Source organism: Pseudorasbora parva, chromosome 19 (assembly GCF_024679245.1).
Source record: "Pseudorasbora parva isolate DD20220531a chromosome 19, ASM2467924v1, whole genome shotgun sequence".
NCBI lineage: Eukaryota > Metazoa > Chordata > Actinopteri > Cypriniformes > Gobionidae > Pseudorasbora > Pseudorasbora parva.
Window position 1 is genome coordinate 38685334 of NC_090190.1, and position 23775 is coordinate 38709108.

At 37.6% G+C, this 23775-nt stretch overlaps 1 protein-coding gene across 1 annotated transcript; it reads right to left on the minus strand.

Moving 5' to 3' along the window:
- Nucleotides 1–4727: 4727 nt before the first annotated feature.
- zgc:86598 (STKc_CK2_alpha domain-containing protein) lies at nt 4728–22489 on the minus strand. The gene is made up of 14 exons (XM_067425792.1): nt 22352–22489; nt 19351–19420; nt 15625–15755; nt 14443–14554; nt 12905–13006; nt 12010–12060; nt 11858–11917; nt 10653–10736; nt 10240–10350; nt 9941–10042; nt 7904–8004; nt 7650–7798; nt 6665–6754; nt 4728–5124 (listed from the first exon to the last, which is right to left on the minus strand). Exons 3-14 carry the CDS (start codon nt 15723–15725, stop codon nt 5006–5008), a joined length of 1182 nt encoding a protein of 393 aa, XP_067281893.1. The 5' UTR covers nt 15726–15755; nt 19351–19420; nt 22352–22489; the 3' UTR covers nt 4728–5005.
- Nucleotides 22490–23775: the final 1286 nt, after the last annotated feature.

A 23775-nucleotide genomic window follows, 5' to 3' on the forward strand; every position in this document is an offset into this window, starting at 1 on the left:
ATACTATACATGCTCATACTTTTCATGTTCATACTTTTCAGTTAGCCAAGATTTTCTAAAAACCCTTTCTTTGTATTAAGTAATATTCAAATTTTCTGAGATGCTGAATTTGGGATTTTCCTTAGTTATCAGTTATAATCATCAAAATTAAAATGAAGCACCAGCATATGCACAGAACAAATATATTGTCAGCAAATATTAGACATTTCAGTGTAATTGAGCCAAATGTTTGTGCAGAAATATTGTTCATGAAGCTGTGCTGAGGTCAGCAGGTGGCAGCCTTGCAGTTCTGAAAAGTTTTTCTTGGACTAACCAAGCGCTATCTATATATGTAGCCTACAAATAAGACAAGATCTGGTTGCCAAAAAAACAACCTTTTGTTAGAATGAAAACTTTTGGTGAAGTTTATAGGGATAGTATACCCTAAAATAATAATTGTCATCATTTACTCACCCTCACGTCATTCCAAACCTGTAAGACTTTGGTTCATCTTCTGAACACAAATTAATATATTTTTAATAAAATCTGAGCCAGTTCTGTCCCTCCATTGACAGCTACACAACCGTCACTTTAGGCTTCAAAAGGTTCATAAAGAGATTCTAAAACTAATCCATATGTTTAAATAGTTGTATAGTTTGTATAGTTGTATAGTTTAAATGTTCTGTCCTAGCAGTGTCAGTTACGTCTCTTCATTATTCATAAATCCTCTCCTGTTGCCTCATGATCGATTGCACATTTCAAAATATTGGCGGAAGTAGTCAATCATCCAGGCACCTTTTGCCAACTCTTTTATGAGTACTGTGCTTTTAGACATACTTCTTTTCACTTAATATTTTCCGCCTACTACATATTATAGGGAAGTATATGATTTGGGATGCAGTCAATGTGTAACATTAGCACAACACCTGATGCAGAACTTGCCATCATGTTTAGGACTGAACACAGTAACGACAGGTGGGACGCAGTCACGGTCCCAGTTCTGTTTTTTTAAGGACTTTTATGTTCAAAATTATTCTGTTTTTGGTTTCTGTTTCTTTGATTAACTCGTTAGTTCCTATGGTTACAGTCATCAGCCAAAATATTTGTACTGTACCATGCGTCTCATTTCAGCATCTGCAGTAAAGTGTATAAAAAGTTCAGAAAACGCTATAAATGGTCATTGTGTCAAATCAACCAAATTTCAGAAACTTTCCCGCCTTTTTTCTGAAGGCGGACAAACAAAAATGAAGAAGAAAACACTTTCTCAATGTGGCTCCATGAATAATATGATACACATTTCAATGGTTGCACAATTTCTGAAAAACAAATAATGTTGAAACTAGAAATGTACCTTGTTTATATATATATAAAGCACAATTGGATTCCTGTCTGAGTAGCATAGATAGCACAAAAGTTTCTACAAAGTTTGTTTGGCTGTAACTCTAAAAGCACTGAAAGATCTCAATATCCTTCTATATTCTCAGTCTTAATAAACTTTTTTTTTGTAATCTTCATTCTATCCCATAGATATCATGTGGCTCCATCTTCAAATTGTTGAGTTATAAGCCTGCCCATTTTCTTTACATCTACACCGACACATTAAATATCGTATTCAAATATCAACCTCTATTTGAAAATTTATTTATTTTTTTGTCAGGAAGATAAACAGAAGGCTAAATAGATAATAGCATAATATTTGAAAGCATAATCTTCAAAGTTTCTATGGAGGACCAAATTACTCAAAATGAAAATTAAAGGGGGGGTGAAACACTCAGTTTCAGTCAGTGTCATGTCAATCTTGAGTACCTATAGAGTAGCATTGCATCCTGCATATCTCCGAAAAGTCTTTATTTTTTTTATAATTATATAAGAAAGATGCGCTGTTCCGAGTCTTTCCGAAAAAAGCCGAGCGGGTGGGGGCGTGTCGTGTGAGCGGAGCTAAATAATGACGTGTGCAGCAGCGCGCTGCAGTGAGGAAAGTGATTCGCTCTGTGAGGAAAGTGATTCGCTCAGTGAGGAAAGTGATTCGCCCGCCGCGTGAGGAAAGTGATTCGCTCTGTGAGGAAAGTGATTCGCCCGCCGCGTGAGGAAAGTGAGTCGCTCTGTGAGGAAAGTGGTTCGCTCTGTGAGGAAAGTGATTCGCTCAGTGAGGAAAGTGATTCGCCCGCCGCGTGAGGAAAGTGATTCGCTCTGTGAGGAAAGTGATTCGCTCAGTGAGGAAAGTGATTCGCCCCATGATTCGCCCGCCGCGTGAGGAAAGTGAGTCGCTCTGTGAGGAAAGTGATTCGCTCTGTGAGGAAAGTGATTCGCTCAGTGAGGAAAGTGATTCGCCCGCCGCGTGAGGAAAGTGAGTCGCTCTGTGAGGAAAGTGATTCGCTCAGTGAGGAAAGTGATTCGCTCAGTGAGGAAAGTGATTCGCCTGCCGCGTGAGGAAAGTGAGTCGCTCTGTGAGGAAAGTGATTCGCTCAGTGAGGAAAGTGATTCGCCCGTCGCGTGAGGAAAGTGATTCGCCCGTCGCGTGAGGAAAGTGCTAATACAGATCGACCGCCGGCCTATCAGTGGGTAAGTCAGTAGCTACTGGTTATATCACCTGTTTAGCATCCTACAAACCAGCGCTTTGATGGGCGTAGCCTGTTGCTTTCGCTCTCTCCCTCGCTCTCTCTCACGCGCTTCCGGTAGAATTGTCCGTAAGGCCCATACAAGGAAATTCCGCCCCCACTAACGTCAAAGGGGACGCATGATCTCAAAAAACTTGCCGAAACTTATGACTAACCGGAAGTAGTATTTTTGACAAAGAAATACTCCCATCAAACGTCCACCTTAACTTTTGAAACTTTGTCTATGTTTAGTATGGGATTCCAAGTCTTTAACAGTGTAAAAAGATCAGTATGCATGAAACAGCATTTCACCCCCCCTTTAAATAAATAATGCGTTCAATAAAACAACAATTAAATGTATCAGTTTATTCTGGAAAAAATTTAATCATTTATTAAATCATCAATTAATTAATTTTAATTAACAAATTAATTGAATTCATTATTAAATGTATTTATTTTGTAAAATGACATGAAAATACCTAGCCTGACAAGCCAGAGCCACATCAAGATGTTTGGTCTGGAAACTCACCATTGACAGCTCAATCCGAGGGGCGGATAAACGGTTGTCTTTCAAACTCCCTCTGCATGCGATAGGATAGCGCTACAACCAACCAGAGCAACGAAGGTGAAGCAGAGCTCGCTGACGGATTAAACATTCGCCGTATCCGGTCGGCTAAACTCCGAACACATCTTCCCTTTTTAAGAATGACTTCAGTGCCGTTCTTTGTGCTTTTCTCAGAGAAAAGCTTAACTCCAAGTCTTCCAGAGTCATGGTCAAAGCTGATTCGAAAGACCGCCGCCGTTCGCCAGTTTCTGTGTTTACTAGAAGCACGCAAACGCAACTCAGCCATTATGTTAAGCCCCGCCCACCGACTCTATACACGATGTGATTGGCCCAACCAGAGTTTGGCGTTTACAGCTCAGAAGGGTATTGAGAGTTGCTAGACGACACTCGCGGGCAGATTAGATTTGCTGCGGCTAGGGTGCGTCTAGATTTCTAGACTAGAAAATACCTTTATCGTTTAACATATTTCACAATTACCTCTTCTACACACATTATTGTTGTTAAAAAAAAATCTGTATTTATTATTAAATATGCTTTTTCAAAAAGCTGTTTTTCATAATATGCTGAATTTACGAATGACGCCTATTTGACGAATCATGCATTTCCAAAGCACGATTTTCCCAAAGATTTTTTTCATAATAATAGAAGACATTCCACACAAATGCCAATCAACAGGCAGTGGGCAGTGCTTGGCGCTAATTGGATAATCCTTTCAGATTGATTACTTTTGTCTGTCTGGTTCTGGTAAGTGGCAATGAGGCGTGGTAAAATCGCTCCGTCACCAGTTCTGACGCTATGCCTGCATCATGCATTCACATTGAGGACTTTGTAAAGGATTGGATAGAAATTATTTCTGATGGATATAGTAACGTTTGAGGCATTACCATGATCTTCACTATACTGATCCAAACAATAAAATTCCTTTAGAAGAATCATTACAGATGATTATTATCAGTCATGAAATCGGTTGTGCTGCTTCATATTTTTATGCATTCTTTGGTGAACATTCAGGACAGCATTTACTTGTGAAATAAATCTTTTGTAACATTTTAAACATCTTTACAGTCACTTGAGATTCATTTAATGGGTTCTTGCTGAATAAAAGTATTAATTTATTTAATAAAATTCTTATTTGCACCAAACTTTTGAATGGTAGTGTATCACGGTTTCCACAAAAATATTGAGGATCATTTTTCATCAACAATGATAATAAATTTGAGCATCAAATCCTCCTATGAGAATGATTTCTGAAAGATCATGTGACTCTGAATTGTCAGCATCATTACTCCAGTCTTCAGTTTGATCACAGGAATAAATTACATTTTCAAATACATTACGACTATAGAAAACGGTTATTTTACATTGTAATCATTTTTCACAATATTACTGTTATAATGTAAACTTGGAAAGCAATGCAATTCGCTTTGAATAAAAGCATCTGCCAAACACAAAAATGTAAAAACGCTTCGTGCACCTTTATATTTGTCTATGAATATGCTGTACCTTTAAATCCCCAAACCTGTAGATTAGCAGCTCTCTCATAAAAAAATATCCATATTGTTCGAATAACAAACAGAAGCCAAAAATAGGGACATATAAAATAAATTTTATTATCCATTTTTCTGAATCTCTACACTGTAGTGGCTTCTATATAGACACCATCATCAGGAAAAACTGCCGGACACTGATGCAACATAACAACTGTCTGCTGTGTGTCCCAGCTTCAATATATAATTATTGTATGGAAAAGAAAAAAAAAAGAAAAAAAAAGAAGAAAAAAAAAGAAACCTAGTTTAGTCTCTCTTTTGTTTGTTTACACTCAACATAAAACTGTGGCCGGGGCAGAGAGAGTGTGAGTGTGTGTTCAGGGCTGCGCACCGGCGGCTGCAGGAACCTGTGTGGCAAGAGCACTGGGAGACGAGATGACAGGAGAGCCTGCCATGTTGGCCATCGGCTGGGACGAGGACATGGATGTGACGCCTCCTGCGGGGACAAACAAACACAATCAGCTTTTAGAAACAACACACATCCAATGTGTCATGGGTAAGCGGACAAACACAAGAAACAAACTCGTCTTCTTCAAGCCCTGCAGATCTGTGCCTTTGTGTTTCTCATGAAAACATCTGACTCAGAACAATACCTAACACTGTGTAACCATAATTAGGAGCCGTACACCGATTATAATCGGCGTTCTTATTCTCTCTTCTTCTGCTTTGGAAGTCATAGAATCAGTTGTGGGAAAGTTGTGAGATTTGGTACAGATGTCACCATTTCAAATTTGTCTCTAACTCAATCCAGCCACGCCACCAACTGTTCAAAGTTGCCCTCACGTTTATGCTAACACCTTTTATACCACAATGGATAGAAACAAAATTGTTTCCTCTGCTCGCTGGGATTGCACGCTCACTTTTCCTAGATGAAAATGATTCCGCAATTTTGGAATTTCAGAACCAGATTATTGGAAATTGAACCAAATTGATACCAGGCTGACAAAAAGTTATAGAATTCATTATTTGTCAAACTGTTCTCAAAAATGCACAAATGAAAAATTAAGATTAGAATCTCTGTAACACTTTGGTGAATTTAGACCAAACTTGGTGTGTGTCATGACAACCATGACCTGAGGCTACATGCAGCGTTTCAGAGCAGTGCCACCTAAAGATCAGGAGATATGAAAAATGATCCTTTGGACAAAAATCACAAAACTGGTCTCTTTAGATTCGGTGCATCATGCAGAGTCATACAACACAACATTTTCCCATATCAGCTTTTTTTAATTTTATCATAAAATTTTTAATTTTATCATAAAAATTAATTTTATCATAAAAAATCACAACATTTATCTGTTGTCAGTATGTGTTTTCAGCACCATGCCCTTGAGGTACTAAAAGTTTCAGGTCAGCGCCACCTTGTGGTCTAAAGTTAAAACTAAATTTCCAATAATTATAATAAATCTATTCCTGATAGGTTCCTTGGGTCATGGTCAAAAACAGATACCAAATATGCCATATTTGGACGAACTTCCTGTTCACCATTTTGATTTTATTTTTTAAAACCTTCTTTTGTGAACTCCTGCTAGACCGTTTGCCCAATTTTCCCCTAAATTTATTTGCATCATCTTCAGAGTGCGCCGACAAAACCTTAGGGGTCTGGTGTCAACAACAGATTAAAAAAGTCAACAGTTTTTGTATGACGCAACAACAAATTTAAGGCATGATGCCAAAATGACTTTTGAGACACTTTGCATGTGTCATTGTCACCTCAATTTGGTCACAGCGCCACCTATTGGTTGAAAGTGATAAACCATTAAATAACTTTACCAGTGACTTTATTTATGATTTTTCAGCCATTTTGCCAAAAATCATCTTAAGATGTCCTTTTTTGCTCCTTGTTGAACTCGGTATGATCCTACCAGCCATGTTGGCATGACTGGTGTTCTTTGCGCCTGGCCCCGATAATATATTTATGATTTGTAAATTTCAATTCAAAAAGCAAAGTTAAGATGACTGACCCCCAAACTGACCTGTGATCATACTGGACGTGCTGACTGGAGTGGAGCCAGTGGACAGCCCTGAAGTGGAGCCCATCCTCGCCTGCTCCTTCACAATGGGATCTGACATGAGACATGAGCACAGTGATGAAATGCATGGTGCACACTGATGCATAATCACTACAGTACACACAACAGGAAAACGTCAAACAGACAAAATGTCAGGAATTATCAGTCGCAGTGTTCAGCCTTACATGTTCAAACCGGAGGCAGACAGATGGAGAGACTCAGGAAGACAACAACTTTTAGAATGAAACTGGACATTTCTGAACGTTTAGTGGATAAATGTACGTAGTTGTTGCGTAAAGTTGAATCAGCTCACTGACTAGCATGTACCATCATGTCATTTTAAAATCTTTTCTAAACATTGAACGGACGAAACAATATAGTATGTAACATTTTAATGACTTTCTTTAGCACATTTCCTTCATAAATTAATTTAATCCATGGTGTTGTGATAAGATCAGATGCCGGGAGTCTATGAAGACTTTTATGTTCACTGGTACATCCAATACCAGAACGTTTGTAATGTTTTTGGCGCAGAAAGTGTATATCTGCAGCTGCAAAATTGAGGAAACGGAAATGGCGGAGTGCTGCAGCTCACTCAGGGCGGGATCTATCTACGCTAATAGGGCAGATCGCCACCAGTCATGGGCGGGGATTATGCAAGAGTCATCTCAGGGACATCTGGAACCGCTCGTTGGGAGAGACCGTTTATAATTTAGTGATTATAAAAAAAGGAGTGGTGGTTTCTTACTATTAAAGGCTGGTTGTTTACACAGTGGACACATATCTGCACTGAATTTTGCATAATGGGTCCTTTTTAAACCAGCACAATTTAATAAAATGCATTTAAGAGATATTGGACTCTGGCTTGAGAAGTAGATCAGTGGATCAATATAGAAATCAGGGTTTAAACCCCAGAACGTTTCGAGTTTCTGTAGATGAAGACACTCACAGAAATAAGGGTGCTCCATTGCCTCGCGGGCGGTGAGGCGAGCTTGGTGGTCATAGCGCAACAGTTTGTCCAGGAAGTCCAGCGCTTCGGTACTGACCAGGTGCTGGTTCTCGCTGTGGACAAACCGTTCCCACCTTTTCCGGGAATGTCTGGAGAGAGAGAGAGGACAATGAATGAAACATAGTAAAATCCTTTAAACTGTGTATGGTGTAAAAGTTTTACAGGCATAAACACAATCACACGTCTCAATGTACCTTCCCAAAATGTCGTTGAACCGTGGGTCGAGCTCAATGTTGTATTTGTCGATGTAGTCGTAGAGGTCCTCTGTGCCCAGGACTTTGGCAATCCGTACAAGCTGGACAAAGACGTGTTAAACAGTACTGGTCAAAAACAGCAGAGGGCAGCAGACACCACACATCCAACAGACCAAACCAGCTGACGCGTTTTAGTAGGCCAACCTGAAGTCACCATCACCCTGGTTCCCTCCACAAAAACCCAACAGGACTTTACCACTGGCTTTCAGATAATTTAAAAATATATATATCATTCTTGCATGTTTTGGTTTTCATGATAACTTTTTCAAATTGAGATAACATTTATGAATTTTAAAGGCCTAAATACAACTGAACTACACCACGGTTGCAGAACTTCCACAGTTGCCCTAATTTACTAAACATTTTCTTAAGTTTGAGGTAAAATAGTTTGTGTGTGTGGTTGTAAACATAAAGCTGTGAAAGGGACTACTAAGTAGATTCTGTGAGATGACGTTTAATGTCCAAAAAAAAAAAACACTGTAGTCCCATTTCCAAGGGGATATTAATAATTTATGTCATAGAATAAAATGTCTGGAGCTTGTGTTAAAGTCCCACTGAACTGGAAGTAGCGAGTGAGTTCTTCAGTGCTGTGACGTATTTCCAAGTGAAACGGTATATTGAACAGAGGGCAGGGTTTGACTTCAGCACTCCTCCTTTCCATCTCACGATCACACAAGACTAACTGATGGAGGGGAGTGGTTACGCATTTTAAACCGCAAGCCGTCAAACTGACATCAGCTGAGCAGGAACGCCGTTTCCAGACCGGAAGTACATTTTCAGATTTTGATTAAAGATTACCACGGCAAACTATTATTTTTCTGTGTATTAACTTGCACGGATTAATTGTTCAACCTAAGACCTGTAATATGTGCTAAAGTAAATAAGATCGATTTTGATTTCATGAGGACTTAAACCAGAAACCTGATTTTAGGCATTTACCAAAAATCCATTTACAAAAAACAGATGGAGCCTGAATGCTAAAATGTACTCTTTTTCAGGTTTTGGCCTACAAAAATCTGCCTCTATAATTATAATTTTATATATGGTTATATTACTATATATAATTATATACAATATATTTTAGGACAGAACCAATGATTACTTTGATCTATAGATTAATCTGTTGATTATACAGATGTGACTAATCGATGATCAAATTGGTGATCAATTTTGTCGATTAGTTGTTGCAACCATAATATATTTTATATTATTATTTATATACTTATGAATATGCAAAGTATGTACTGCAATTTATTTACCAAGACAGACAGTAGGACACTGGAACAAACTAACATCATCTTGATAACATCAGAAAGCGTCACAAATCTTTCTTTTCACTAACACAAGGGATTGTGGGAAATATTAGTGCATAAAATTCTCAAATGACATTTTAAAAATATTTCAGCATCCAAGCACACTCTCCATGCTATAATCTGAGGCCAGTGTTGGGTAAGTTCCTCTTAAAAGGTAAATCATTACTAGCTAATAACATCTTCAACAGTGTAATTACATTACTGTACTAATTACTCTCACTTAAAAAAATATTGGTTATTACTATTTTTTGTAATCCTATATTAACCATGACTAGCTGAACAAGCAAGGATAAACAAGAACCTGCACTTTTAATTTTAACTGCATAAATTATTGTGGAACTGAACAAAGTGTGTAAACGATGAATGTTACATTAAACACACTTAAATTAAATATTTGTTAAATCTACTATTGCTTTATATAGAATTGTTGTATACAGTATTCAATGAAATTACATTAGAAGTAATACATTAAGTTACAGAAAAATTCTGAGTAATCCCTTACATTACTTTTTCAAGGGAAATGTAATTAGATTACTTAGTAATTAATGACCCCAACACTGTTTGAAGGAAATTAATTCTGATAATGTTGTAATATATAGTATATGAATTTTGATTACGCTATATAAATGTATATCTGGAAACACCTGAAAGCAGCCGGTCTCACCTGATCATAGTTGTCGTGTCCGTGGAAAAAAGGCTCTTTCCGGAAGATCATACTGGCCAACATGCAGCCTAAGCTCCACATGTCTAAACTGTAGTCATACATCTGTGGGGAGAAACCAACATGAGCTTCAAAAAAAGCAGCAAAACTAAACAAACTAGCCAACCAACTCAATGTTATATGTTTCTGTATGTGCAATTGTGCATGTTCATTCAACAGAAGATTGAACAGATGCTTTTGATGCAAGATTTTTGCCTCAAACAACAACCAAGTCTTGTCCGTATCGCGGTCTCTCGCCTCACCTGATAGTCCACCAGAAGTTCAGGTCCTTTGAAATATCGGGACGCCACCCTGACGTTGTACTCCTGACTGGGGTGATAAAACTCTGCTAAGCCCCAGTCTATCAGACGCAGCTAAACAATAAAACACACGATCAGACAAGAATCAAATGTGAACTCAGTCAACAGGGGAACAATTAACGATTCATAAATACACTTTGATATACACAAGAGTGGCTCAGTTGATGCAGGGAATGTGCAAACTGTAGACGTTTTGAATTTGATCTAGCTCAAAGTAATGTCACAGCAACAAACAAAGCTTGTCTTTTACTACCGCAATTGTGATTGGTGCATGTAAGCGAGCTCGTCCTCATTTAGCCAATCAGACGTGTGGAGTGAGATGGCATTACACAAAGGCTGACGCAAGCGGGAAGTACCTTTCTGTGTTCATGGTCGATCATTACGTTGTGTGGCTTTACATCTCTGTGCATGATTCCCATACTGTGGCAGTAGTCCAAAGCCTGAGAGAGACACAGAGAGAGAACCAGACTTCACAAACAGGCTTCTCATGTCTTGACAAATAAATAGTATTTCATTGTTTGTGGTTACTAGATATATATATATATTTTTTTTAATTACTGATTAAATATTTGTATATTAAAAATATTTGTAATTATAATTATTTTTATATATAATTGAAATACAATTTTAATATACTATATAATTTAATTTAACTCAATTTACAAATACAAAAATAGAATGTAAATTTAAGATCAATTAAAAAAGGTTGAATATTAAAAAACCGTCAGAGAATAATCTAATTTTATCTAATAAAATTATGAATAAAAAGATTTGGCCTATTTTCTAAAATAAATAAACGTATAAATCAATAAATTGTAAATCGATGAAAACAGACAATATTTCTATTCTAATAAAGGTGTTTTTTTTTTTAACCTTCTATTCATCCAATAATCCCATTTCCGCAAAACATGAAGCAGCACAACTGTTTTTAACATTGATAATAATCATAAATGTTTCTTGAGCAGCAAACCATCATATGAGAATGAATTCTGAAGGATCATGTGACACTGAAGACATGATGCTGAACATTCAGCTTTAATCACAGGAATAATTTACATTTTTACAACATATTCAAATAGAACTATTCCACAATATTATAACAGAAACAGGAGATTGTTGATCCTAATACAAAAATGGTGTGGGAATCAAAGACACAGCGAGAAACAGAAGGAGGGAAATGCAGCAAGAGTGGTAAAGGTGCAGAGGTTAATCAGTGGACAGATGCTCTTTCTGCTGCAGTGACGCAGGTTTACCTGATCCAGATTAACTCCAGGATTCCCACACAACTGACTAACAGCCAGTGTACGTGAACAACATACTAAAACTGGAGCAATAAGATCCTCCAGAGTGTGTAACAGCTGCACAACTAGCAGCAGCAAAAAAATGCAGAAAGTGGGGTTCAACTTGACAACTACACTGGGTTCAGGATGGGGAGGGTTTTAAACAGATTGGAAAAATACAGGTACAACAAAAAACAACTTTTTAGGTACAAGTGGGTACAGACTTGAGGTACTCTGGAGTTTCAGTGAAAGGCTTTATGATGATATCTGAAGGAACTTACCTTTAGGATCTCGTACATGTAGAACCGAATGTCGTAGTCTGATAGCGTTTGATACAATTGCTGCAAGACAGAACAAGCGGATGGTTGAGTTTAAACAAAAACAGATTTTTGAGGTGGCAGAATCGATTTAGCAGGATGCAGAAATGATTTACCTTGAAGTCTGTGTTGTTCACATGTTCAAAAACCAGAGCTGGTGTTCGAGACTTGAGGGAGAAACACAAGAGACTTCAGTTAAAGATGCATTTGAGAATGAAGCGTTCTCGACAATACAGAATATATTTTTCAGGGTTCCCACACTTTGGTTAACTTCAAACTTAAGGACCTTTCAAGGACTTTCCAGGTCCAATACCCTCAAAGTCAAGGACTCGAGTAAGAGCAAGGGTACAATGCGTTACCTTGTAAGATACATTTTTACAGTTTTCATGCGTCACAACTTTTGGCCATATGACAGAGATCTGATCTTCTATTTGTTGAACTTGTTTTCCATAAATCTGAAGAATATTCAGTACATGACATGCTATACTATTTTCTACAATGATCTGATATTAACATTTGCATGGATTTTATTGAAAAGAGCTTAGGCTCATGTAACCAGAAGTCAAGATATATGAATATAAGTTTTTTTAAAAATAAGATTTACATTATCTTAACAAGCAAAGCAATGAAACATTGCATTAAATAAAATTTGGGCAACAGATTATCCCCGTTTTATGTTTATTGAACACAATATATAGTCATTGAACATATTTGGGTTTGGTGTAAGTACTGAAAACGTTGAGGCACCATCATAGTAGTTGTGCGCGTGTTAACGTCATGGCAAAGTAAAACACAAAGTACCTCACGTAACGCATAAATGTGCGTAACTAACGTAAATCAAGCAAGCTAGTCTGGCAACTTCTTGCACAAAAGAAATTCAAGTGCTTTCAATGACCTTAAAAAGCCATTTCAAAAACGTTCTTTTTTTTTTTAGATTCACAAACTTTCGAGGATTTCAAGGACCCATGGGAACCCTGATTTTTATACCAAATATCAAGAAATCCGACTGACCACTGGATCCTTGACAATGTCTAGAAGTGTGATGATGTTGGGGCCGCCTCTCAAATTCTCCAAAATTTTGATTTCCCGCTTGATTTTCTTCTTCTTTACTGGCTGCATATGGAAATAATGACAAAACAAGCAACACAAAATCATTAAAGACTGCAGTGGCAACACATTTAACTTCCATAATGTGTTACACAGAATATTCATTTGGAAATAACGTAGTGCAGGAATTGATTTTATCCATCCATGTTTGTTTGACAACATTATCGGAAGAGAAGAAAACTGAAATCAGATCAATGATGAACTTTACACAGTAGCTATGTTTACATGGACTTTTGGCTTAAATCTGAATGAATTCATTCAGGTTAATGAATCTGAATATGATGTTTGGATGATCGCTAAATAAACATGATCGGGTTGATGTGCGCATTTTTATATCATAAACTTCTGATTGGATTTAATCATTTGACATGCACAAACTTCATGAATATAGTTTCCTGCTGTTGTTGCATACTAACCATCCTCCTTTTCTTTGTTCTAAAAGCAGATTCATATATCTATTTCAGGTTTTCATTAGGAGACGATGAGCACATGAACTGTTGAGCCATGCTGCTTATATTTATCAGAAAAAGTAACAGTAAAAACGCCCTTTCCCGTGCTCAAAACCAGTCAACTGTGGATGAGAGCCCGAAACAAGGACTGGTGGGACGTTGTCCTGCTCCACTTCACAGACGGTGAGTGGAAAGAGAATTTTAGAATGACGGGACACTCATTTATGACACTTTATTCAACAGGAAGAACAGCTTATTCTGCATGTAATAGTGCTGTTTTGCTGTTTGAAACAATCTGTATTGTATAAAGCTATTTAAATAACAGGTGAATTGACTTTATTGATAGTCAAGTCATGAAAAGTGGGTTCAGATATTATTGGTTAATGTATTTTTCACAATCAGCATGACACTGGTCACATCATGAAAAAATAACTAAATCAGAGAAAGTTATTTCACTTTGATAATGAGCTTAAGAAAGAATGAAGCTCCAAAACAAAGTAAAGTAGAACAATTTCAACTTCATCTTGTTTTGAAGTACAGATGAGTTTGACGCAGGGACATCTGATATAACTGCGTCTAGACTCAATCCGTGCAGCTTCATCCTTTGTGTCTCCAGGTAGGGGAAGTTCATTATACACGACTGGCTACATTACGGGACAACGGCGCTAATCTTCAAAACTATTTATCACTTAGCTTGAAAAGAAGCTCTCAGCTCGTCAGGTGTTATCGCTAGAATCTAGAGCTTTCTCTGGTTTAGAGGAGGAGGGGGCGAGGAAAGAATTCGACAGGCGCCCGCTCATCTGAACTTCGGCCAGAAGCTTCTGGTTTCGATACCATCCACTGCCTTCCATAACGTAAACAGGCTTATCTCAGCATACGTTCTTGTCAACGACTTGGAAAATGAGAACCTGGAGAGCATGTGAAGTCTAAGGGTCTTCCCAACCGGACTTCTCCGAATGCTCATCAGAGAGCTGGAATAACAACGCTCTTCACCTTGAGTATTTTGACGACTACTTTCTCGTTGTTTGTGATGTTGATGGCTTCAAACACTTCGCTGTACTTTCCTCTGCCGAGTTTCCGCACCAGCTGGTAGTCATCTTGATTCCTGTCGACAAGACCGACAGCTGTTATTACAAGTGCAAACGAAATGCCGATCCAGACAAATAAAGACATCAGCACTGTCTCCCTACAGAGAAATACTTCACACAATCCTCCGCAAACTCTGACAAATAAAAACTAACAAGATCATTTATATTTGATCATTAAACATGTAGTGTTCAAACACAATTACCTTGCAATTACTACAGTGTTTCAAAACAATTAAGTCCTCAAGGTCCCTTTGCTCTGTTCAATTCAACTTCATTTCATTGAGATTAAACCTGCCCTCAAACACACAATCAACAATCAGCATCTCTGTGAGAGAAAGAGCTAATCTTGTGATATAGATCAATACATTTCTGTGCTGGTACAATCCTTACGAGCAATTTGTGAACCTCTTACACTGATTTATATTAAAAACAAACAAGTAAACTCAAAAGACAGACTCACTATTAAGTTTGACCTTTTTTATTGTCTCTTCTGCTCATTTACTTGATAAAATATACAGTAAAAACAGTGAAGTATTTGTACAATTTAAAATGTTAAAGTTTAACGAAACATTTTGCATTGTAATATATTTTAAAATGTAATTTATTCCTGTGATCAAAGCTGAATTGTGTCACATGATCCTTCAGAAATCACTAATATGATGATTTGCTGTTCAAGAAACATTTCTGATTATTATACATGTTAAAAACAGGTGTGCTGCTTCATATTTTTGTGCAAAAAAAACTTTGATGAATATATCCAATATCCAAAAGAACAGCATTTATTTGAAATATAAGTGTCACATTATAAATAACCTTTAATTATAATTAGTAAGTAACCTTTAATTCATTTAATGCATGCTTGCTAAGTAATCTTGTGATCCAATGTTGTGATAACCCTGTAATTTCCTTAATTTTTGTAATCTTCTAAGTCTTGTAATGCAACCCAAACTGCATAAATACAGACTCTGCATCATTAAGAAAAAAAAGAAAGATAAAAAATAACCAGCTAATATCAGTCCACATTCATTCTCACATCAAAATCACACATTGTCATCACAAGCTGAACAAAATCTGTCTCAGCACTCACCCCCACTCTACGACGTGAGATTCATAGTCCCAGTATTCCCGCGGTCTCTGTGTGTTGACGTCTGGATAAACGCGGGATCGACTCGTGACAGGGCCGGACATGATCTGTGTGTGTGGCTGCGCCTGTCAGGGCTGAACACACACACACACACACACACACACACACACACACACACACACACACACACACACACACACACACACACACACACACACACACACACACACACACACACACACACAGGGACAGAACTCTCAGGCCGACGCACATCGATAACATTGACTGCAATGTAATGCTTGGGGCCTGAAATATGTGGCCCCATTTGCACGTGGACAAACAACAAGAAAGAAAAATCTACAACTGGGTTGTTTGGCTTTACAGGCGCCCGCCCACGACACGGACCCCTGACTTGTCTTGATAAATTGGATTAAGGTTCTGAAACTCTGCCCAGATAGAGGAAAGTTTTAATCTAGATGCAAGCAGACCGAGGAAGACTCGACCACCGCAGTCCAAATGGTGTCAGCACATTCTTTCAGGGTTGAAAACACGCACATAAAAAACACACACAAGATGGCTTAAGGAAACAATTGAGTTTTGTTCTTGATTGTTTGGCTTTCTAGTTGTTTTAAGGGATTAATTAGAGTTGTAGGTAACACTTTACATTAAGTTCTCATTTGTTAACGGGATAGTTCACCCAAAAAAGAAAATTCTGTCATTAATTACTCGACTTTATGTCTTTCCAAACTCGTAAGAGCTTCACAGATATTTTTGATGAAATCCGAGAGCTCTCTGACCCTCCATAGAGAGCAACTTAATTGACACTTTCAAGGTCCAGAAAGGCAGTAAAGACATCGTTAAAATAGTCCATGTGACTACAGTGGTTCAATCTTAATGTTATGAAGCGACAAGAATACTTTGTGCACAAAACACAAACAAAACAATTTTATTCAACAATTTCCTCATGTTTGTGTCAGTCTTCTACGCTGTTGACGTAGTAAATACAGTCCAGCACTTCTGAGTTACATCAGAGCTACCATTGCAGGCTTACTATTGGCCAACGCTATTTACGTGAGCACCACGACGCATGTTTGTGTGTGCTTACACAAGAGCTGACCAATGTAAAGTGTGTAGAAGACTGACACAGATTTGAAGAATTTGTTGAATTAAGATGTTATTTTAGTTTGTTTGTTTTTGCGCAAAAAGTATTCTCGAAGAATATTGAACCACTGTGGTCACTTCATGGACTATTTTAACAATGTGTTTCCTACCTTCTAGACACTGAAAGTGTTAATTAGATTGCTCTCTATGAAGGGGTCAAGAGAGTTTGAAAATATCTTCATTTGTGTTCCGAAGTCTTAAGGGTTTGGAACGACATGAGGAATTATTTTCATTTTTGGTTAAACTATCCCTTTAAAATGAAATAAATATGGACATTTTCACAGCATTCATCTTTGTTAGTGTTAGTTAAAAGGACACTTTTTGTTAAAATCAATCAATCAGTCAATCAATCCATCCAAAACATGTTCTTCTTACGCGGATTCATTATGGTAATGATAAGTGTTTACATTTTAGACCCGTGAGGATATTGTGTATATTCCATACATTAATGTTATAACTGTACTTGCGTCTTCAGCTAGTCAGCTTGAGATTGTTTCCATCTAAACTGGTTATATCTCTTAAGCCTAGCAGTGAATGTTTTATGAGCAGTAGGATCACCGTATTCATCCACACAGTCACGCAGAGCCAAAGCACAACCAAAACAATGTTCTTCCGCAAAACGCATGCAGGTTTTTTTGTTAACCACTAAGGGCCAAACATTTATAAACGCTGTAGCAGTATTGTCCCTGTTTAGTTCATTTTAACCAATGAAGTTAACTAATAACAATGAACCCTTATTTTCAAGTGGTTGAATAAACCCATAACCAAGGTCAAACCTGTTGGAATAACCCAGAATAATGAATAATCCAGAATTATGAATAATCTAGAATGATTTACCATCCAGCGCTGCTTCTCCTTCACCTGCTGACCTACCTGATGCGGAGTGTGACATTTTGACATGGTAGAGCAGACTGGGACTTCTAGTAAGTGAGGTAATGAATAACCTCTACGGGTGGTTAGCATGTTATCTGAGAGGTAACTAACTCAGCTCATGTCTCAGTTCCTTTCTTCATTTCTATTTTACTGTAAACCTGGTAAAAATCACTAAGAAAAGGACAGAACTGCTTTTGAAGCACAAGTTATGCACTAAACAGAAAAATCAATAAATAATGACTAATGGACCCTTTCCACAGACTGTGATTAACATTTAAAACCATATACTTCGCATTTTCTTACTTAAGCATTACATTACAGGGAACTGCTTAATGCTCCAGCACAAATGTTTCTAATACAATGGCTGAGGGAGTGACAGTAAATGACATCTTTCTCTATTCATTTTTCTTTTTACGCTTATGCTTCTGAAAACACCATTAAAGGTAATGCCATTTGATATATATTCTTAATTTATCTGTAGACTATTTACAGTGAAAACACAGCAGCGTTGCCACATTAAAAATAGAAATCAGTCCATTTTACAAGAGCTCTGAATGTCTCATGACATTTTAAAGGGATAGTTCACCCAAAAATGAAAAATTAGCCCATGGTTTACTCACCCTCAAGTCATCCTAGGTGTATATGACGTTCTTCTTTCAGATGAGTACAATCGGAGTTATATGTATTTTTTTAAAGTCCTGGCTTTCCCAGCTTTATAATGGCAGCTTTACACCTTTTTTTTTACATGTTAGGTGTCATTTACACCTAGGATGACTTGAGGGTGAGTAAACCATGGGCTAATTTTTCACTTTTGGGTGAACTATCCCTTTAAAACAGGAACATCCTGTTTAATAAACCATTCTGGTACAGTTCAGGAAACTGGCCTGCAGGACCCTAGTGTGATTAGATTTGACTCAAGTCTGTTTTACTGTAATTTATTTTAACTAGTTGAAAGCGAAACCGAATCATCCGTATTTCAACCCTAACTTCATTGTAAAGTCATACTGAACACAATTTAGACCAGGATTTGTTTAACCACTGGGAATGACAAATAAAACACTCTTTTAGGCCAAAAATAACTTTGCTCATTTTCAACCAGCTTTGTATTGTTAGTTACAACGTCAGAGGTATAAATGAACAATGTGTACTCTTTTTTTTATGTTTAACATGCACCCAGATGTCTTCATCTAGTGTTGGGGAAAGTTACTTTTAAAAGTTATGCGATACAATATGCTGCTCAATAAATGCGCCAGATCAGGGTCAAATAAACCTGAAATCTGCCTAATTATACAAGGTCTCCTTAAGACCAATTAATCACAACTCGCCAGTTTTAAAAGCATGTCATTTAGCACATCTGTATTTATGAATGCTCCAGAAGTCAAGCAGAGATTCGGGAACACAAATACAATGACGCTAAATGACATACATGGGAATGTACCATCAGAAACAATGGATAATTTTGTTTTGCCAGATGGGATTTGGGTTTGATCACCATTCCAAAGATTCCTGCCTCTTCAGACGAGCGCTCAACCTGATATCACATGTTTCACAAAGCCTGTATTCACTAGCAGCCATTATAGTATCTCAGAGGGGGAAAAAAAATGACATGATCTAATCTACAGATCAAATATGCAGACACATTTTACATGCTCCCCAATGTCAAATCAACACAATGGACATTTAAATCACACTCACCTTAAATTGTACTTGGGGCAGCCTTGGGGAATCTTGCACTGAATTTACAAGAGGGTGACAGTCCGAACACCTGTGAGGCAATGTAAAACAAACAACATTAAGGACTGCTACTCACGTCGCGATCATTTGCACAGATGTCCTGGTGTCGTGTGCAGCCAAACCGGGCCATGGCAATAAAACCCCCTCAAAGCAACGTATGCAGTGAACACACCAAATGATGATGCCGTCAAAAACACAACCATTAACATTAGGAAACATTTTCCATCTGTCCGTCAGAACTGAGTCGATCTCAGTCACAAGTGCACAGACAGTGAACAAAATGTACAGTGACCTCAGCAGGATGTAACACCAGGGTCTCTGAAGCAGGAATGTGCGAGACTGGCCGACCAGTCGATTAAACGATAGTGCTGCTGCTAGCTAAAATACTAACTAGTGGTTTATAATTTACAATCTTATCAATGTTTTGCTTTTAACCCTGTAATGTTATTAGGGTTGGGTGCAGAAACTATGCAACCGAACGGATAAATCAGAACGCAGATTTCAGAGCCGCTCAAATTCAAATGTGCGTTCATGCTTTGGCTGGAGCTGAGCCAGAGAGAGACACGCTCAGTGCTCACATATCACAACTATTCAGTGTTTTCAACCACATAATGTTAGCAAAAAAAACATGATGTATATGGAAGAGGCAAAAACAATCATTTCAGACAGTTGTATTTTGACTTATGTGTTTCACTCATATTAGATACACATTATATAATTAACTGTATACTCTATTCTTCTCACCAGTTCACTTGTCACTTACTTTCTATTTCGTGAGACGTGGATGAATTTATGTGATGTAAATCCGACAGATGCGATTCTCTGAGGTGCAAACTAACATAGTGCACCAATCAAACATTTGAAAATCAGCATACCAGATAACTCATGACAAAGTTAACAAATTTGTAACTACACAATGCTACAGTCGCAGCGCCATTTCTGCTTTTCCGGTCATGAGTATGAGGTAATGCAGCGCTGTTTTAGCCTAGAAATCTAGACGCACCCTAGCGGCAGCAAATTTAATTTGCCCGCAAGTGTGGTCTAGCAACTCTCAATTCCTATCTGAGCTGTATTCCTCAGAATCTGGACGGCCCAATCACATCGTGTATAGAGTCGGCGGGCGGGGCCATAATGACGACGGCCGAGTTGCGTTTGCGTGCTTCTAGTAAACACAGAAACTGGCGAACGGCGGCGCCGCGGCGGTCTTTCGAATCAGCTCTGCCCGTGCCTCCAGAAGACTTGGAGTTAAGCTTTCCTCTGAGAAAAGAGCGGCACTGAAGTCATTCTTAAAAAGGGAAGATGTGTTCGGAGTTTAGCCGACCGGATACGGCGAATGTTTAATCAGTCAGCGAGCTCCCCTTCACCGTCGTTGCTCCGGTTGGTGTAGCGCTATCCTATCGCGTGCAGAGGGAGTTTGAAAGACAACCGTTTATCCGCCCCTCGGATTGAGCTGTCAATGGTGAGTTTCCAGACCAAACATCTTGATGTGGGTCTGGCTTGTCAGGCTAGCGCTGTTTATCATATTAGATACATTTGAGTGTATCTAAGCTCGAAACGATGTTATGACGTTACTCTGTGCGTTCGCTCAGCGGCTGCTATGACACTTGTTGCACACTGCAGAGAGTGAAGAGTTACTTTAAATTGAAGCTAGAAGCCGAGGGTAACGCAGATATGACAGGTGACTCCCTCACCGGTTCATTGGTTAAAATGTTCTCACAATTTAAAAAGTTGGAAACATTTGGGATATTGTAAGTACTCAACTAAACAAAATATATATTTCCATTTAAATGGTTATGAAATCCATCATTGTGCACATCCCTAATCTGAAGCACTTATAAAATCAAATTTAGGACTTAAGACATGCACAAAAAAACTACAAAAATTAATAATTAGTCCATACCTTCTGACCAATGTATTTGATGGTTGTGGTCGATCTAATGTGACTGACAGGTTGTCCCACCAATTTAAAGTATCACTGTCTGTAGCAACACATTTCTTTGCCACGGAAAAAGTGTCCCATTGGCCATAGTCTGTATTTTTGAGCATCATAGACATATTTTAGATGCATCTACAATACCTAAAAGTACTACCTAAATAATTGGCTCATTAGGTTTAATAATTATGCTTTGGGATCAAAGGAGTGTCTCAAACCAGTTCACCACCATCAAGATTGCGCCATAAAAAAAGTAACTAATTATGTTACTTTTTATGGAAAGTAACGTTAATGTGTTGCTGAACTTTTTCTCACCTGGGCTTGCTTGTTTGTTTTTTAATAACAACTAAAAGTTATCAAATATCTTTGTGCCTACTGATTAAAGCATTTTAAAACAGATGTTTTTTTTATATATAAATATAAACCTATAACCTTCACATGAAAACAAATGCCCCTTTAGTGCATTTTTTAACACTTAAATATTGACTGTCTAAATGAAATATCCACCAATGAGCTTAAATATCATCTGCAGGCTTTTAAACAGGATCCAAATACAGTGTTAAATATATTAGGTTTTATTTGAATACGTTTTTACATATGTAAAATGGAATAAGGACCAAATTCAGACATGGAGCTGAAACACTCATTCAGGGATCAGGATGTAGAGCATCAGTTAGGAACTAATCTAACAGCCTGCCCTTATTTTACACATTCATAACCACTCAGCTGCTTTATTTTCAAACGGAGCTACACTTTAACACATTTACGACATCATTTAAATGTTAAATAATTCAAAAGCCGTCAAATCATCGAGTTTATCTTACATTTCATTAGCTTATCATCACGTTAGCCACGACCATGCTAACGTTTCCATCATCTGCACATTAAACATTTCTAAAGACACAATACATAATTATACACCATACACAACTCCCTCATCGTCCTTGAAACGATTGAAGGATCGTGTACTTTTTAAAAGTTCCTAGAGAATGACACAAGAGTATTAAAATAAAGGGCGGTTTGTATTACCTCTCAGCTCTGTGTTAATATGGCGGCGGCGAAGTTAGCGCGAGGAGACGCGACGCTCCTCCAGTCCTGCAGGAGGCGCGAGGCAGCGGCGCTCTCACTGATACTGGCTTCCGCTCGAAGGCGCTGGATCTGGATTGATTTGATTTCTGTCCTTCTGTCCTCCTACTGCACACAGGCTTTTTTTAATGTAATTATATTTTTAACCACTTTTCAAACCTAATATATATATATATAGTGGTTGTAGTTTTTATTATTATTCTTGTATGCATAATTGTAAAATGCAAAATTCATACATTTTGGTTTAAATGTATCCATTCTGTCCTCTGGATTTATTATTGTATGTTGTAAATTAATTGTGATTAGATGTTATTTGTTGTCACCAATGCAATATTTTGTATTTTATGACTCCCTTTGGACGAGAAAAAAACAAACAAACAAACACATTTTCTGTTTATAAAGAAAATGTTATATATTATTATATGTCAATATTTTGTTCTTGTTATAATTGAGCAGCAAAATGAAGTGTAAGATCTACATCAAAGCATTGAATGTGGGAATCAATACAAAAATGTAAGAGTCAGTTGATCCACCATATGTTAATGTTTGATTTTAGGATTATTTAGTAAAAATAGATAGATACCAAACATATAGGGGTCGATGGATAGTTAGACGGATGATATATTGATGGACGGATAGACAGTTGGATATAAGGAATGATGAATGGATAGACAGATGGATAGATAGAATGATGAATGGATAGATAGTTGGATAGATAGATAGATAGATAGATAGATAGATAGATAGATAGATAGATAGATAGATAGATAGATAGATAGATAGATAGATAGATAGATAGATAGATGGATGATGGATAGGTCGATGATAAATATCTTACAGTAATATGATGCAATCATACTGTGGAATGTTGTTGCTTCAGCCAATCATAAGTTCCGTTGAGCATCATGTGACTACAGAATGTGTGGGATTCCAAGATTATCTTTTCTCCCTTGAAAGTTTAAACTGAAACTTTGCTGGCAGCCATTATCCTCTTCTGCGTTAATTAAGATGACAGAAGTGGGACACACTAGCACAGGGAATATTAGCCGGCTATGAATGCCTTTCTGACAAGTTAATGGAGAACTGTCAGGAGAACTGGTGTTACGGGCTAATTAACCTGATGACAGCCAACTCATTTATACATATTCAACCATTCGTAATCCAAGGTAATGGCCACTTGGACTCCCCAGGACAGTGATGGAAGCAGATTCTGAGATAGGATTCGACTTCATCTGGATGAAAATGCACTGACTCTTTAAACATGACAGCGTATAAATGTGACTATTTAGATATTGATTTATTTATACTCAGTCTGCCATTTAAAATGACATTGAGCACCATCACGCGGTGTTACACTTGTTTCTTGT